General features: G+C 40.2%; 1 protein-coding gene across 4 annotated transcripts; it reads right to left on the reverse strand.

The window, feature by feature from the left end:
- Positions 1 to 1,729: 1,729 nt before the first annotated feature.
- Positions 1,730 to 18,160, reverse strand: PUS7L (pseudouridine synthase 7 like). Of its 4 annotated transcripts, none has more exons than XM_066183114.1 (10): positions 18,051 to 18,160; positions 12,417 to 12,515; positions 11,394 to 12,327; positions 10,580 to 10,658; positions 9,421 to 9,616; positions 7,652 to 7,750; positions 6,098 to 6,179; positions 4,471 to 4,748; positions 2,777 to 2,830; positions 1,730 to 2,223 (listed from the first exon to the last, which is right to left on the reverse strand). In XM_066183114.1, the coding sequence occupies exons 3-10, from the start codon at positions 12,289 to 12,291 to the stop codon at positions 1,900 to 1,902; spliced, it is 2,010 nt and encodes a 669-aa protein (XP_066039211.1). In that variant the 5' UTR covers positions 12,292 to 12,327; positions 12,417 to 12,515; positions 18,051 to 18,160; the 3' UTR covers positions 1,730 to 1,899. The 4 variants fall into 4 exon arrangements, with proteins under 4 accessions (XP_066039211.1, XP_066039212.1, XP_066039209.1 ...); XM_066183112.1 differs by having other exon boundaries at positions 1,731 to 2,223; positions 10,580 to 10,739; XM_066183113.1 differs by lacking the exon at positions 2,777 to 2,830 and having other exon boundaries at positions 1,731 to 2,223; positions 10,580 to 10,739.
- Between the last annotated feature and the right edge of the window lie 537 nt (positions 18,161 to 18,697).

An 18,697-nucleotide genomic window follows, 5' to 3' on the forward strand; every position in this document is an offset into this window, starting at 1 on the left:
AGCTACTGAGAAGAAATTAACTCTACCCTAGCTGAAATCAGGACAGTTGCTAAGAGGTTTATCCCATTTGGTCTTACAAACCTCCTCAAGCGGAGGCTGCACTGCCTCTGGACACCCTGTTCCACTGCCTGACTGTCCTCACAGGTAAAAAGTCCTTCCTTTTAACCATTCTAAATCTGTCATTTCAATTTAGGCTCACTGTCTCTTGTTCTCTTGCCACACACACTATAAAGATCCTGGCTCCACCTTCTTGCTAACTTCCTCATAGGTACTGGAGAGCTGCTGTTGATTTCCCCCCCCAGACTATGTCTTATCCAAGATGATGGAGCCCAGTTCCCTCAGCATCAAATGACAACGGTTCCAGAGCTCAGAGGCTCTTTGCTGAACTTGGTCCAGTTCTTGTATGTTTTTCTTGTGCTAGGGACCAAAACCGAATGTAAAAGTTAAATGTGGTCAAACGACTGCTGAAAATTAGAATGTAACACCTCCCCATGACCTATCAGTTGTGTCCCTGCTAACCTACTCCAGAAGGCTGTTGGTCATTCTTGCTGCCAAGAGCTGAACAGAGACCATGTCCAGCTGCCCACCAGGTCACTGCAGAGCTGGGCTGCTGCACTCGTGCTTCCCTCCCACAGGTAGCACTTCACATTCGTCCTTGTTGAGTGTCATACAGTTCCCATTGGCCTCTTCCTTCAGCATATCTAGGTTGCCCTGAACTGCAGCTTGACTCTCCAGAATATCCAATTGTTGCCTTTATTTGGTGTCATCTGCAGATTCAATGAAGGTGAATTCCATTCACACCTCCAGGCCACTGACAAAGATATGAAGCAGGATGGGGCCCAGAAGACATCCCAGTGACACTCCAGGGAGGGTGTGACCCTTTAACCACTACTCTCTGGCCCTCATCATCCATTTTCACTCATCTAGTTGTCTACCCATCCAAACCACAATGTCCTAACTTGGTTTCTCAAATATTTTGATACAGTGGCAAAGAGACAAGGTAAATGATGGGGTTTTTTTCTCCCCTTTTACAAAAATCCATTATTTAATCACAGTTAACTTTTTTTTTTTACTTAATCAGAAAGAAAATAAAAAAGTTCTTTTTTCCAAAGTTGGTTAGTATTTTTTTGTGCTACCATAAGGCTTGACAGTAACAGGAATGCAAGTCTGCATCTTGCAAGCAATGTTACATGGTTTTGGTTTCATTATAAATGCTTTTTCAGTGATGTCAAGTACTTGCCTGATCTTGAAGAGCTTACTGAAACAGGCACTCCCAGCTATACACTACTGAATCCTGAAATCATCAGCATTAACTTAATTTGGGGCATTCATCAAATGTCAAAAGCAACCATCAACTTGTCACTGCTGACTCAGGACTTTTATATTTTAACACTAAGTACCTGAACACAATGAAACAATATATTTAGGAAACCCAAGTACAACAACTTTTCAGTTAGAACCCTTTAGGCTGCAAACTTGTAACATTATTGCTTGAATAACATTTAATATTAAAAAAAATTAAAATACTATGAATTACAAGATACAAACACTTTTCCAGGACTTAACTTTGCAAGCCAGATGTCTATGCAAAGAGGAAATTCATGCTGGCTGCCCATGGTTTCTTTAAGTCCTGTTAGACCTGCCTGGTGTAACAGTATTCCAATGCATTCAATGCATTTAGAGTTTGAAATTATTTTGAAGCATTCCAAAGGATTTTGGTAATGGTTTTTTTTCCTAATCTGTATGAATCTCAATCTACAAATTTTGCCTGACTTGAACATGACTTGAATATACATCAATAACATGACTTGAACATGTTATTCTCCCTTATGTTCTTGGCATTACATGTAAAACACCAACATCGTACAATATTCCTGCAATCTTTTATTAAGTGGAATCTTAAAAATTACATTTCATTATTTCTCTCAGACAGACTGTTGCATAACATGAAGGATCAAGGTCAAATGATATATGAAGAGAGACTTTTAAATCGCTCAGATGGTTGTCCTCAATTTTGATCTCTTTTTCACTACTTTCCAAAAAATATGAGAGATTCTGAACATTTTTCAAAATGAGTCTGTAGCATCCAGGTATATTCAGCTGTAATGAAGACACTCTGAATTTGCACAACTCCAGTTCATCCTTAGCAAGTCGTTCATGGTACCATTGTCCAACTTTATTACTGGGATACTTGACACTATGTCCCACCATCGGAAGCACCACCTTCAAAGAAAAAAACAAACATATTTGAGGTAATGCTCACCCATTCTCCTTTAAATAAAAGTGATCATTTAAAATGTGTTTAAACCTTGTGGTTTGAGGCCTGAAATAGTAAACCAGCAGATTTTCTTGTGAAATGAAGCTGTGCATGGCAGGTATATTGAATGTAATTTAAGCAGAAAAAATAATCAATGTAACAGGATTCCTAAAACAAAGCAGTAAATACATTCAGTTACAACTTCAGTTACAACTACACTCTGAAATCTTCAAATATTAGAACCATAACTGCTTTTGAAAACTTTTCCCAGTAGACTGAAATCTTTCCCGAAGTATTCAGCTTCAGGTTAAATACTGCCATAGTGCCAATGACACTGTACTTATTTTCACTAGCAAGTAAATTTGTTATGAGAGTGGAAATTAGTTCACATGTGTTTTCTTCCATGAGCATTCTGGCAGGCAAGAAGACTTCATCTGTTAAATTAATCACATTTTGTAAAACAAAACATTTTAATCGAATAAAAAGATCGAAAACTCAGAATTTTTCATACAGACTTACTTGGTACATAGAATATTTGTTAGCTGATTCTTCTGAAGCAGTGACTACATGAACCTGACAAGACATTTGAGAAGAAAAGAATACCAACCTTTTAAAAAGTAAAAACATGTGCTTTATTTTAGGAATTATGCACTGTACTCACAAACTTGCAAAGATTATTAAGGTTATTTGACTACTGCAGGGGCGATAAATTCAGGTATGAAAAAATCTTAAGATATGCTTAATTTACATTAATCAGTTTATGGGTAGATGGCATTGCATTAAACATTTACTGACACTAGCTACCACTATTATTCTTTGAGTCTGAAGTTAACAAAGTCAATGCCATCTTGTGCTACGTCAGCAGATGTAAAAATACAAAGAAAAATGTTCTATATTAAGAAGGAATGTATCTACATAAAACTAAGTAACTCAATACTGAATTTAATACATCTGCTTTTATTTTAATTGATCTAATAGTTTCATTAACATTCATTTTCAAAAATACTGGTAAAGAAAAATCTCAACTGAAACACAAGCCACGCCATAGGGACTGGAGATAGCCTTTCAAATACTCTTGCCTTCAAATTTGTAAGAGGTTCACCCAAAAGAAATTAATTACATTCTGCCTCTGTACACACCTGCTTGTTCTCCAATAAAACACTGCACATTTTATGATTGATCTCATCAGGAGAAAGATAGAATCATCATGGTTGGAAAAGGTTGAGTCCACCTGCAAACCTAATATTGCCAAGTCCACCACTAAACACCCATCATGTACCCCCAGGGATGGTGTCTCAACCATTTCTCTGTGGAGCCTGTTCCAGTGCTTGATAAGCCTTTTGATGAAGAATATTTTCTAATACACAATCTAAATTTTTCTGACACAACTTGAGGCTATTTCCTCTTGTCCCACCACTTGCTACTTGGCAACTGTCTTCACAATAAGGCATGCAACCCCTAAAAGAAGAGAGCACTTCAGAATGGACTTCAGCATGTCAAAACCAGGGACCAGACACTCCACTGCCAGATTCTATGCACTGGCTCACCTATGGATCCATGCACAGCTCCCAGGCTGAGCTGTGGGCAAGCAGAAGCACTTCCCTGCCCTTTACTACTTTACCAAGAAGACTGCTGCATTTTTTTGAACAGCTGCTACCAGTTTAGACCCAGCACCAGTGAAACTGTGCTAAACATGTTTTGCCTCTGCTGCTGCAATGAGATTATCAGTTCATCCTTGAGGCCATTTTTCACCCTGGACTCACACTCATCATTGTATTTAGGAAAGGCCTGATGTGGAGAGCAAGACTCAGGTGTGCACTGACTGGTAATATGGGCACACCTAGAGTCTACTCTGAAAGTTTTCCCCAGTCAGATCCTAAGAAGAGCATTATATACCACTGAGACTAAATTTTCACATGTATCATTTCTGACCTTCTGTTCCTTCCTCTCACTTGAATAAAATGAACAGTCAAAACAGATTAAAGCTGCTAGTTATATGTGTAGCTCATATGTCTATTTATGATGAAACAACAAAAAAAAAGCTACATCATGTTTTTTAATTTTGTCACAAATATTAAATATTTTAATGAATGAACCAAAATAAAGGCATTAGAGTATGTCTGCTTATGTATTCAAGTGCATTAAGTTGTTTGGGGTTTTTTATTGTTGTTGTTGTTTTCATTTTACAAGAAGTACTTCACAACAAGACTCACCCTGTCATTCAGAGAAATGCTTTCATCATTTTCTTCCAAGCAGACAAGATCACCCTCAACCACTTTTGAGCCATAAGTCTTCAGCCTATATGATGCTGCTTCATTCCAAATTTTACTGCAATAAGCATGGACATAGAATATGCGCAAGGAGTGAGGAATGTTGAGCCATCCTTTGGTACAACCTTCATGATTTACACCATAGCGATTTAAAGCTCGTAGCAACATCTTCTCTCTGACTTTAAATTCTGGCAGCATCACAAGTGTGCCCTTTGCATCTTCTGATATAAACAAAAATAACTATGTCAGTAATCCCTGATTATTCAAGTATTACCTGACATTTAAAAAGATAAAATAATCAAATAGAGAAAAAAGGTGTCAGTCTAATGTCTCATGCTTTGATTATTTCCTTTCCTTCAATGTGTCATGTTAGACAAATATATGTATTTCATCTTTTATGCCTATCAACACAGACCCATGAATTTTATTCTGTTTCATGCAGTATAAATTAAACTAGCTGTCATTCAGTTACTCGGCCTAGTTTGAACAATGTCTTTTTCAGAAACTTACTTTATCACTCCAAAGGGATTTTTTTTGAACCAGGTAACTGAAAGTAAAAACCAAGCTATAAAAGAACATTAAATCTCTATTTCTCATCATTTCAGAAGATGTATTTCACAGCAGGTAAAAACTATGTCTGTATTTGAAAGGTAAAAATTACAATGCCCAGGGAATTCTGACCCTTAACCAAGACAAAAATGCATTTAATCAGATTTTTACTACATTATATTAATGCTGTATATTTAAAATTTTATGGGTTTTTTTTTCTTTTTCACATTACAAGTGATTACCCAATGAAGCCTTTTACACAGACTTCTACATCTGCTTTCAGGAAAAGGCAAGCAGCTGCTTTCAAGGTCCACATCAATGTTTTTCCATGCATCACACAGCCATGTACAGAACAGAATCATTCATCTCAAATTTTTTTGTGAAACCAAACATATCTTTGTCTTTTGAAGCTATTGTAGACACCATATATCATAGCTGGTATGTCAATCTACAGTGATTAGCAGGCTAATAGATGTGGGATATTTGAAGAGAAAATACATTTGAAGTAGAGAACAACTTCAAATTAGTGAGAAAGTTCAGCTGAATGATAAAAGCAATAAATATGGCAAACAGAGCACTCTACTCAGCACACTCCTGCCTTTGACCTATTTTGTTGATTTCAGTTTAAAAAAGAAAGAAAGTAGATATGTTAAGTGCTGAGGAGGAGTTGGGTGCCACATTCCTGTATCCTTCCCTCACTAGGGAGTTCATTGTCCAAAAGCAGACAGATGGAAGGAGACCAGAACTCCGCTGATCAATCTTAGTCTCTTCCTGCATTATGATATACAGTGTTTGCTTCTGCATTTTCTTGCACCTGAAGTACATTCATTTTCCACTATTTTGCATTTAGAGCCTCACCCTCATATAATTTTTAAATGTGCAACTCTATTGAGTTTCACAGAATGAAGTGTAAATGGCATAAAGCAGTAGGAAAATAAAAAGTATCTCCCTGTGCAGCAACACCTTATTAACTCACAATATGGACTCTGCATAAATATATGGACAATTTAAGTGGACATACCAGTTTGAAGAAAGTATCTTTTTGCATTGTTTACAGGATCATCAGTATCTTCAGGTGTGAAAAATAATTTCACAGCTTTCACCTTGAAAGAACATGTTTTTTTCAGTTAAATATGACTATTTGTCAGCTAAACAGGTAATCATACATCCAATTCTGTCTTAACATATTCTGCAAGCTCCCAAAATTAAATCAGTTCTTTAGTGTCAAAGTCAAATTCTCCCTTTCCCAGAAGATCCCATAAGCCACAGAACAATGTGTTGTGTCCCTTCTCAGATTAAAAAGAGGTTTTAGTCACCCAGAAAATGTAAGACAGTTTTCAAAAGCTCTGTGAGAAACCAGTCACTTTCTTGGTCATCCCATTCAAACTTCTCCACTAGAAATTGTCATCATTCTATCCTGAACAGGAAGGCTCCTTCCTTCCATCCTGCATGTTTCATGCAAAATTTAGACTGAACACTTTCCACGGTCTCACACAGAGGAACAACTATTTTCTATTTTGTTTTTTAATACTGATCTGTATTAGGTTAGATGACACTGTGACAAGAAAAACACCGCAGTAATCTCTGCTACTTGCAATATCGGAGGGGCTGCTCAATTTGCTAGCATTTCTACCAACCTGTGACACCTGGCTCTTGTCCTCCTCTGTATTGGACTGTGCAAGCACGTACTAGCACATTTTAAATATAAATAGTAGTTCCTACCTATTTTAAATTAAAGTAATTAAGTTAAAACTAAGGATTTAAATCATTACTCCTCAGGGACTGGCACCTGGTCCAACTGCTGTCTGATGTCAGCTACATCAACAGCAGCTTTCATGGGCAGCCCTCAAATCTTGATTCTTGTATTTGAAAGATAAGTTTTCATGATTTTTCTCAGAATCAAAACAAGATTAGAAAAAAAGGATACTGCAGTATCCTTTTGACTTTGTAGTGTCTGATAAGTCTTTTACCTGTGCCAAACACTATACCACATACACTGAAAAGTACATTACTCCTATCTTATTAATTATTATTTAATAAGCTCAGAACTGAGAGTTTGGGAAAGTAGTCAAGGAATAATGGAAAGCAGAAATCTCTTCTATATAGCAGATAAATTACCGCAGTATTGAAAAAGCAAATCCTTTGTTATAAACTTATGTGATATTTTTAAGAAGTAAACAGACCCCCAGCAGGATAAAGAAGCTACAGTTTGGAGTCTATCAGGATCATGAATAAACGCTGTATGAAGACTGCTTCTTTTCAGTGTTTAAATCCTGTATGGAATGCAACCATACTCCTGCCAATTGGCATGATGACAATCCCAATCACATTCCAATCACAGACAGAACTATTTAAAGCTTCACTTGCTGTTTAAAAAAAGGTTTTAGTTTCAGTATGAATATCTTCATGCTCATGTTGTTATTAAAACTGATCTAGCAATCACTTCCAGCACACAGATGGAATTTTCTCACAAATCAAATTGTTCGTTGAGAAGGTCAACTCCAATACTAGATATTGCAACAATAATATGAAATTCTCTTGACAGTAAGTACTCAAATTAAAAAAATGGAAATACCATTTTTTCATTCAGTAAAGCCAATCCTATCTGATCTGTCTGAACAATTTGTCCTTGTCCAAATCGCTGAGGTCCATAGTAATTCACAAAACCTTTTGTCTAGAATGAGAAAGAGTAAATGTGTTACATGCATGAAAGTACTGGCTATGATTAGTAAAGACCAGGCATACAACACACATACATCTATATTTACATCCAAAATGCCTAAAACCAGAATCAGACGTTACATGAAACAAAAGCAAAACTCATAACACATTACAATATTTTGGCACTAAAAAGACATCTAAAAAGACTATCAAGTTCTACCATTGTCTTCACATCATTAAAAAGATCCCAGGTAAATGAAACAAAATTATTTCTATATAGTTAATTATTATAATTAGAACTATAGGTCAAGTCAAAGTAATTAAGCTTTTTGAATGTGTCAGATTATGGAACCTCTACTCCAGCAAATACCAGCACAGCTAATGAACAGTAACCCCTGGACATTTTTTCTTAAAAACACTACTCATTCTCACGTGAGATAATTTCTGTTATTATTGCAATATAAAGGTCAAAAGTGAACACTAATCTGCTAATTGGGATTTTAAATCTCCTGATGAGTTCTAGGTCACCAGTGAGAAGTAAAATCACAGTCATGTGACCCAGAGAGAACCCTCTTTTCTAAAAAGTAGTAAGTATCCATGGAGTAGACAAACAAAAAGCATATAATTGTTTTGCAAATGGTTATTAGGTTCAAATTTTATAATCTTGCTTTGGACACCTATAGGTCCCATACATAATTTTGCTTTCAAAGAAGATGAAAAATGCATATTTTGGATTAATACATATCCTGTTTTGTCATTCATCTTCTGACCAGTAAGGTAAATGTAATAAAGCAAGACACACAATCATAGGAATTTGTGTTCATTTTCCAAACAGCAAAACAAAACAAATCAGATGGAGCAAAGAAAGTATTATAGTACCAGCTGAATGCTTTCCTCAATAATAAAATTAATTTCCAAAATACATGTAATGTATTTTGCTTTTGCACACTGGGTAGTTTTCATTCAAGACTTTATTTCTGGATTAATCTTCTTAAAGCAATTTATATTATAGTTATTACTTCGAAAAATAGGGCAAGAAAATCAATAAGGTAAAAATCATCTACAGTTTTTCCCTTCCGTTATTTGCTTTTATTTTTCTTAGTGGTTTAAGAATGTCTGATGGTGGGAGTTTCCTTCAGGGACTAAGGAAAACAATCAAAATGCACTGCATTTCAGGGGAATCTTCTTTCTTGGAGAAGGACACTCCACACATGTTCATACCATTAAAGTTTTTCCTTCAAGCCAACCATGCGTGTTCCTCACATGACCAAAAAAGGCAACCAGCTGTCATGTGAACTGAGCATATGTGTGTATATACAGTATCACATACACATTATATGGATGTGTAAGTACATTGTTTCCCCCTTCATCTGCCACAGTGAGACTCAACACTTTGGCTGGCGTCAGGTCTGTACAGCAATGCCTCTTATATCCATACTCATTTGTTTCTGAACTCCCCTCGTCTTTTGCTGCACCACCTTGGGGTCTCCAGTCTGTAACACAGAATCAATTCACTTGTAGTCCCTCCTTGGAAGGCAATTTTACTCCTGATTCCCTAAGTAATGTAGGAAAGACATAAAACTGCAAAAAGCACCAAACTTGGGAAATATTGCCATTACTGTGCTATTACAAGCATTTTCCTTAAAATTCTGTTCATTCTCAGCAACCATGAGCCTTTCTTACCTCAACACTTTCCACTGCTTCAGATATTCTCTCCTTCAAATCTGCAGAAGAGTCATGACTGTGGTGTTGGAGATCTCTCACAACTATGTCAAAGTGATTGCCCTTCAGCTGACCAAGTTTGAGGTGCTGGTAAGCTGGACGGATGTTGTATATTTTCATACCCTTCTTTTCCATTTTGTTTCCAATTTCCTTCAACCTGAATAAATAATTGGGAGAAATTATAAACCATCCTCTACTAAAGCTATACAACTCCTAATGAATGTCTTTTCACCTTTGCACTGATATTAAAAACACTTTAAAAAATAAAATGGAATGTAAAACAATTATTATGAGAAAACCAAATCAAATGCAGAGATTGAAGTCTTAAAATTTAGTTATGATCCAGATATACTTTTTAAATGTTTGCATCATTGGCATTTTTATGATATTGAGAGATGCTGGAATGAAACAATTCATCAAACTTTCTCAGATCAACTGCACTGAATTTTTAATTTTTTTAATTGAAAAACTAGTCATTTTTTTTACTCTTCACTCATCAAAACCTGTTCTTCATTAAAGAGAAAGGAAAAGAAAAGGTAATGTGCTCTAGCAGACTCCAAAACACAATTGCTCTTTCTCAGTCAGCCTTAACAAAAACAAATTCAGTGCACTGATTCTCTGGGTGTGCTCACACATGCTTGTAATTGGAAACACAGCTGACAGTTCAAATATTTACCCTTTAAAATATCCACTCAATCTCTTTGTTCTTATGTGTAAATAAGTCATTCAAATCAAAGGAAAAATTCAGTATAAGAGCTTGAATTCTACGCAATACTTTAATAACTTCACAGACTGTTTATTTATAAAAATCATTTCTTTTTCCTGCTGTGTGGATGCATTTACCCATTTTGCTTCATCATTTAAAAACTAACGTGAAGTTTTGCTAATTATCTCTTGGACAACTGGCCTTACAGTCCAGTTTGCAGTGCAGTGTTACCATGGACTTGAGTGCTAAACTGCATATTCCCCAAGGCCACATAAGATTAAAGCCATTTCCACTGTGCTTTATACAGGCAGGGGAAGACACATCAGTAAGAACATTTTAAGAGACAGTACCATGTTGATACTTAATACCACTAAAAACTAGGTGCTAAAGTGCTTGTACCCAGATTCTAAGTACCTCTCAGGAGTCACCTTCTTCACAACCATAGGCTGCAAAGTGATAGCCTTCTTATCTTTGATGCCAGTGTAACTGAAGTCTGAAGGAAGAATATCAAGTTCAGCTGCCAACAAGCCGATTGCTTCTAGTGTTTCTAGGTTTTCTTTCTGAAGGGTGAAAGCTGAAACAATCATCTCAGTATTATTAGGAACATGTCTATCTTTCAGTGTTCTGTCATGACAGATGGACAGGTTCTTCCCCTCAAACTGTAACAGCATGGAAACTGCTAACAAACTGTCCTCCTACCCCACAAAACTAAATCAAATGGGTGTTTAACAGCACAGAAGGAAAAATATAAAAACAGTACACAAAACTCAGACCAATCAAAAAACCCTGACGCCTTTAAAAATAGGACCTCATAAAATGCAACAGACATGCATGGTTGTATTGCCGGAAACATTCTCTGCATCAGAAACTGCTTTAAAGAATGAGATCATAAGTCAACTTTGACCTTACTAACTTGTTGAGTATCTAGATGCACCTCCTAAAATCCCACAATTACTTCCAAAAGAAAGCTATCACCCTGGGAATGCCAGAGTTAGTGGCTACAATCAAAAGAACCATAACCATTATCAGTGAGTAGTCAAAGCGCTGCAGTAACTTGATTCCTCCATTTCATTCTCCAGGGATGTAACACCACTGTATTGATTATGATTTATTTCAACATATACAATAGTTCAACCAGGCCTGTGTGTCATATAAAAATGATCCTGAGTTTCAGTCTTTCTACAGAACACCATAAACCTGCCACCTTCACTAAAAGTGTAGCATTTACCTGTATAAACGTCTTGCTTCTCCTGAAAACCACCAGCAGACCTTTTTCTGGACCAGCTTTTTTCTCTAAACCGTACCATTATTGACATATTTGGCTGATCATTGACATCTGTCACAGTAAAAGATTTTGTTTCTAAAAGCTTTCCAAACTTTCTGTTGATAAAGTGGTGAACTATTTTTCTGTGCTCTTTGTTTCCATCAGGCTCAAAGGAAAACGTAGAATTTTCTAGCTTTGCATCTAAAAATTTAAAGAATTCACTTGTTTCCTTTTCAGTCACTAATTGACAAAGTTCTCTGTAATCAGGATTTCCTTTAACAATCATTTCATTGTCTTTTGTAACAGTGACTAGAAAGGGGAATTTCTGCCTAACAGCACTGTGTAAATCAGCTCGAATTTTCTTGTCCAGCCGAGGTCCTAGCGAGAACTCCCTAGTGCCAGCATTCACGTTGTTTTCCAAGCCCCACGTATCCTTCAGATCACAGGCAAATTTGTTGAGCAGTTCGCTCGCGGGCTTGCCGAGTAAGGACTCCAGCATGGAGGCTTCCCCGAGGCCGGACGGCAGCTCGGGGTCTCCCTCACTCTGACTTTTGCCGGGGGATGCAGCACAGCCGCCTCCCGCCCGCCTCGGGCCGCGCCCCGGGGGCCCGGGCGCGGCATCCCGGGGGCACCCCGGGGGACCCGGCCCGGGGGGCTCCGTCCTCCGATTCTTGGGCTCCCGCGGGCACGGGCTGCTCTGTGCCGGCGGCGTTTCGCTGGTCTTCTGCAGCAATTCAGCGCTGGTGTCCCTGGGGAAGAGTTCGGGCACCTCCAGCTCCGTCACTACGAAGTCCCTCGGGGAGTTTTTGATAGTGCCGCGGAAGCCGGTGTGCTCCGTCAGGTAACTGAAGGCGGGCAGCATGGCTGCGGCCTGCCCCGCTCCCCGCCAGGTCCGCTCCTGCAGCGGGCGGAGAGGGGAAAGTGAGAGGGGCCGAATAGAATCGATTCACCAGAAACTTCCCATCAACTCACCACCAACTTCCTCACCAGAAACCCCTGCCCTCCGCTGTCCAGCTGGGTGAAAGGGAAAGCTCCAAGCACAGCCTGCTCCTGCCTCTGCAGGCTTATCACAGACACGGGCCAGACCTGGCAACGAAACATTAAAGAAACGCGTATTAGCATCAAGAAGTCCACACTCGTGAGTCCCCATATCCCGCTGCTCTGGCACAGAGCCGCATTTCCCTCTAGCGGCGGCACGACTCCCTGGAGACCTCGGCAGGAGCTCAAAAACACCAAAGGTCGCGTCCCCCCACAGAAGTGAGTGACACAGCTACACGGACAGATACACTCTTGTATGTGCTGCGTAGAAATAGGTAAAGATAGGCATATGCCAGAAATCTTCTCTTAGGAATGTACATGGTTTTGGCCTGAAGGATGATTTTTTAGGATCCACCACACACAGTGTTTAACACATTTATACACATGCATATACTTACGTCTACACACAGACTCCTTAGTGCTGTTCCCTCTGTGTTGGTTTTTAAATCAGCACCCTACTAGAAGCTTTTCCTTTTTTATTTAGGCACTTGCTGTTCATAGACAGACATGAGCCAGAAAGAGCTCAGAACAGAAAAATATTGCATTCCCAGACTTCCCTCACTTTGCAAAGGAAAGTCAAAAAGCTCCCCAATAACAAGATGTAGGTTTCTCCAATGGAAAACACCCAGGGAACTCCCCGAGCCTTTCAGTAAGCCCAGAAGTTTTCCAGCAAAAGCTAAAAATTACCTGATGAGCAAGTGGCACCTTCAGTAAGAGAACTGGCAGCAGGGGTGCCTTGACGTGGCCCACACTGCATGTTTTAAGAATACATTTGTGCATGGTGTGAAAGCCACGCCAGGGAAACTCATCAGCCTTGATTTCTACTAAACCCTGGATGCCACAGGTCTCAGATATGTAGCCACTGAAATACTCAAGGATGACACATCACACCTTTCTGGCACAGCTCAGTAAGTGCTTTTCTGGTAAAGGCACATAAAAGAAATAACACATAAACATTGGCTTTTCCTCTAGTTGAAGAAAAGAAACAGAAAGACATTTAACTAGGAAACTGAAGTAAAAAATTAGATCTGTGACCATGTAGTGACTTTGTATCAAAATAAGCAGTTTAGAAGGAGGACAGAACCCATCGATTAGAAAAACGCAGCACTGCTTTCTGTTTCTGTTTGCTTACAACACAAGCAGGTTTTGTGCCTTGCTATCTTGAAAGGCTGCTGCATTTTACATTATTTGCGAGTTATGTACTTTTAATAGCACCTAATGAGACATCATCTGCAGAACCCTCTTCTGTTCATGCGATCCATTGCTTCCATGTGTAGTATCACATACCAGAAATAGCTCACAGCTCCTACCCATATTCTGAATATAACACACAAAAGAAGCACCATAGAAGCACACAGAAATAGAAATCGTGGGCAAAGTAAGAAGGATTATTGTAATTCAGACTCCTGTAAGTGCATTGGCATTTTCTTTCCTTACATAGTGTCATCCTATTTTTAGTAAGATTCATATCTTATTTAGTACTTGCAGTTTGAATGGGATAGAGACAGGTGAGAAAAACTGCTTTTTCAAAGCGGCTGTAAGCTTCCAAAGGGAAAAAAATCTCTTGCAATTGAAATTAACCTTCACACTTTTAATAAGACTAATGTTGGGGTGTTTAATATAAAACCTAATCCATTAAATTTATAGAAGAGAGTGAGAGATTTTCATGAGCTCTGAAAGAAACAGGACCAGTCTGTACCACAAGAAGTGGTGAGGATGTGTGGTGAAGATCAGGATAGTCATATGGTGAAGAATGCTTTTAGTGGTCACCACTTCTCACCCATTTTTGCTAGGGCTTCCAGTGCCTCTGGGCTGGCCTCAGTCTTGTCTTTTCCACATCTCTTCCTCTGAAGTTTGTTCCTATTTTCCCCCTGGGCTGGTCCTGCTCTCCCCCATAGAAGGCTGGGCAGTAAGGGGTTTAAGCTACCCCTGCCTTGGCCCACTGAGGAAGCCTGGCTTCACTCTCACTTCCTAACTTCCACCCACAGGTCTTGATCCCAGGAGAACAGATTATTAATTTCTTCTCCAAACTCCTCAGCCAGTTGCAATACCCTGGCCCGGGGCACCTCAGTCCCTTCGCCTCACAACCTAGCCTAGCCCATCTCAAAGCTCCACCTGCTACCTCGGTTCTGCTGTCTCTGTTCTCCTTCTGTCCAACCTTATCCTGCACTTTCATGGTCTTGCACTTTCTTGCAGTTTCTTTGCTTCCTTCACAATTCATCAGCCGCTATACTATCCATTATTTCCTTTCTTACTTTACAGTCCATTTCCTTATCCAACAAGTCCCAGGTAATGCAGTAAATTAATCCAGCCATCATAGCAAACTTTATCCAAGTTTTTAAGCCTGAGGGAAGCCAAGGGAAGAATGTCAAAGAAAAAAGTCCTGGAGATCCAGTGGAGACCTTGTTTAGCCTCTATAGTTTTATTAGGAGAGAGTTTTATACGTCTCAGGGGAGCCTGCCAAAGAAACCCCTAGGAAGAGGAATCACTTCTCTCTGCTGTCCTAGCGTAGAGTTGTGGAATAATGAGTCATTTTGCAGATCAAAAGGTATGGGAATTGTTCATGTTTACAAGAGATGTGGATTCCAGATCTAAGCTGAAAACCCATTGATTAGACAGGAGATCAAAGTAAGAATATCAAATATATCTGACCCAGATGTAACATGGCCACAAGGGCCTTTAAGGCTTTGTCATGTTATGCCAAGCCATATTCCTATTTAAAAACAAACAGTACCTTATCTGAGTAGAATAGGCCATCACAGACAAATGTAAGTTTCACCATTTTGCTTAATATATGTAGTTTCATTTCTTTATCCAGGTGCTTGAATGCACAACATCTGTTGCTTTCATCCTTAATTCCCAAATGATCCACTGCCAAACCACTAAGGATGGAAGTTTTACTGGTGCTATGTGCTCCTAGTTCACGTATATGTCATTTCACTATTGCTGCTGAACTGCTTTGTCCCCCCAGGGAAACCCGACCAGAAGTGCAAAGAGACACCAAACAAACAAGCCGTGCATGGCTGTGCTGGCCACGCTCACTGTGGAGTCACCTGAATGTTACAGGAGGACTGAAGGGAAACAACTCGGGAATCAAATCACAAAATCATTCCACCATCTAGTACAACAGGCTCTATTGCCACGGTTATGAAGCAAGAGGGATAGCTGTGGCTTTTAAGCAGATATGAAAAGCAGATTTTGTGACATTAATGCTTATGTAACTACGCATGCTTCAGAGTGACAACATAAATGTCATTCAAAGGATGTCAAAAAGAAAGATCACAAAGTGAAAGTGTGCAACATTTTTAATGATTTCTAATTGGCTAATCATGATTTTTGAAAGATCAGTTAGCAGCTATTGTACAGCAAACAATTATTTACATAATGTAAGTAGCATAAAGTCTTCACAGAGGTAATTTCTCCAGCATCTGAAGGCTTTATCCTTTAAACTGATGCAACTTTGCTGAACTGCCAGTTAATGATCTGCTCAATTGCAATGAAAAGGGGTTTCAGGTTTTTCTTTTACTTACCCCATTCCATTTGGTTAATTAAAATAACAGAGTATGAACGGTCTGAGTTATAAGGTCTTGATATTTGGAGACATAGTGGTTTCAAATATTAGGGCAAGAATCAGCTGCAGTTTCAGGAGCACCGTAGCAGAGACACGTAACATAAATAAGGTAAAGACTGCAGTGTGCAACATCAGAACCTGGCATTTATGAACACTAGTGTTTGAATCATCTTGTTAAAGACAGGAGTAATAATGACAGCACCCTATTAAATACCTGAAAATGTTCTTTATAATGTTTTAAATGATGTGAGGAGACTAAAGTTTCAAAACACCTCAGTATCAGTCAGCAAGAGAGGAGAACACTCAGAACGAATGCATCATCTGCTGACCAGAGGCACTAATTACATTCTCAGCACCTGCCTTCATGTTCTAACCCATTGATCTTGTCCCATTCTTATGTCTTAACACTCTCCCATTCTTTCCATGTGGGAAGGACCCCTATTAGCAATAATTTAGCACCCATCTCCAATCTCACTGATCTCTGATTGAGAGAAGCAACTTAGGAGTCATGGCGACTATTGATTAACATCATCCCACTCTACACCTTGCCATGACTGCTCCATAAAACATAAGACCCCTGCTACATTGTGTTGAATTTACCCCATTATAAATCATGGGATCAAGCACACAGACCAATGTGTGTTGTGACAGGTAGAAGTATTATAAAAGAAAGGCCTCATAAAATCAGGCTTGCTCTATTAAATTAATAACTGGTCTATCATCTTTTTAAGTGTAGTTAAGAAATTTGCAAGTTCCCGTGTGAAAACAATCTTGGTATGAAAAGTTTGTTAGCACAGGCACCTATTGCTGTGTTGAAAAAGAAATGCACCTGCAATAACAAAGAATTTGTCCCATGAAAATCAGTAAAAAAAATATGTAAACAACAATTTATTCTTGTAAATGCAAGAATACTGAGATTTGATGGACAAGTAGAACACCTTTCACTAACCAATAGAATAGCTGGCAAGAAAGCCATTAATCAATTAAAGTTGCACACGAGGTCTGTAAAAACTGCATAAAATGGGTTGTGAGAATAAAGAATTGGCTTTCTCCACATGAAAACAATGAAGTCTCGGCTAACTTATTACAATATCTGATGACCCGCCGCGATCGCGGGAGGCGACGGCCGAGCCTGCCGCGAGAAAGGAGGCGGGCCAAGCCGAGAAGGGACTCGAGAGACGGAATATCCAAAGTCGCGAACGAACAGCCTGCAGCGAAACGAAATTCAAGCAGCGAATACACAAAGTAGCGAAAGGTTACGGCTACAGCCTGCCGCGCAAAATACACAAAGACACGAACCAGCCCACGGAGCGGGACCCGAGCGGTGAGCGCAGAAACACAGCTCCCGGGAAGGCGCCGCCCGGGGTCAGTGAGCATGGACCGAAAAGTGCAGTGCGGCCACTGAGACGTGGGGAGACAGCGGTCTCAAACACCGTGAGGAGTGTACGGTCAAGAACCGGAGATGTGGGAGACACGATCTCGAATCGTGGGAGAGCACGGCCTTGAGCCGTGGGAAACGGCCGAGAGCCGGGAAAGAGACTGCGTCCGAGGAGACGCGGGGCACGGTCTGAAGAACCGTGTAAATACGACGAAACGAGCCGCGGAAAAGCGATCGAGAACCGTGGGAGAGCTACGGCCTTGAATGTGCGGGCACTTGTATTGCGCAAACAGGGAATAAAACAGGATAAAAGGAAATTGCGAACTTTATTACTATGGCGTAGGAAACAACGTGAGAGTAGATGTACAAAATGCCTTTTCTATCGAAAGGTAGTAGGAGTTGGGACAGTTTTTGTGGGCAGCGGCCATAGGGGAAGACACAGTAGCCAAAAAATAGTTACCCACATGGTATTTTATTAGAAATTCGTTTAAAAAAATTACAATCTGCTGAAGGACCGCAGCTGCTACGTCAATCGCCCCCTCCCCCCGCGAGCTCCAGAGACCTCTCGGTCAGTATCTCCTGCGTCTCTAGGTCCGTTTCTGTTCCCTCTACCCATAAACGATAGAAAAGTTACCTTTTAATTCCGTTTTTCATGTTGAAAAGACTATTAAAAAGTGTTATAGCCATTTTAAAACTGCTTTCAATCTAAGCCGCCAGCCGCACGGAGAACCGAATAAAAAGCCAGGAAACGGAACCTGATTGCATGTGCCTCTGTAAAATGGTTCCTGCAAGACACGGTCTCCACAGGCGGCGATGAGAGATGGCGGCTCCCGCTCCCCGGGAAGCCGCGGTGGCGGGCGCTGGCCGCGGCGGCTCCGCGCGGGTGAGCTTTATCCCGAAAGCCCCGAGGCCCGGGCACCGCTCGTTTGCAGCGCCACACGGAACTCGCGAGCTCTGCGGACGGCAGGAACCGGACAACATTTCCTCCAACACAACTCCTCCCCGGAGCTGAAGGCTCCAATGCCATTCCCTCCCGGTGCCTGCGCGGGCTTTTCAACAGCCCCGGCGGCTCTGCCGGGGTGGGTCCTGCATCGGCGGCCCCGGAACTGGGAGCCACAAGCGCCTCGTGCCTTTTTAACTTTTTCTGTATTTCTTTTGGGTGTTTTTTCCTCTTTTGCTACTTGCGGTCTCTAGGGGTTTTTTTGTGTTGCTTTCCCCCCTGCGCTTTTCTACCGCGGGTGTTTGGGGGGCAGACGGAGCGCAGCAGCCCCGGGAAGGCTG

Source organism: Chamaea fasciata, unplaced genomic scaffold (genome assembly GCF_029207755.1).
Source record: "Chamaea fasciata isolate MVZ Bird 193981 ecotype frontalis unplaced genomic scaffold, bChaFas1.0.hap1 SCAF_5, whole genome shotgun sequence".
Taxonomy (NCBI): domain Eukaryota; kingdom Metazoa; phylum Chordata; class Aves; order Passeriformes; family Sylviidae; genus Chamaea; species Chamaea fasciata.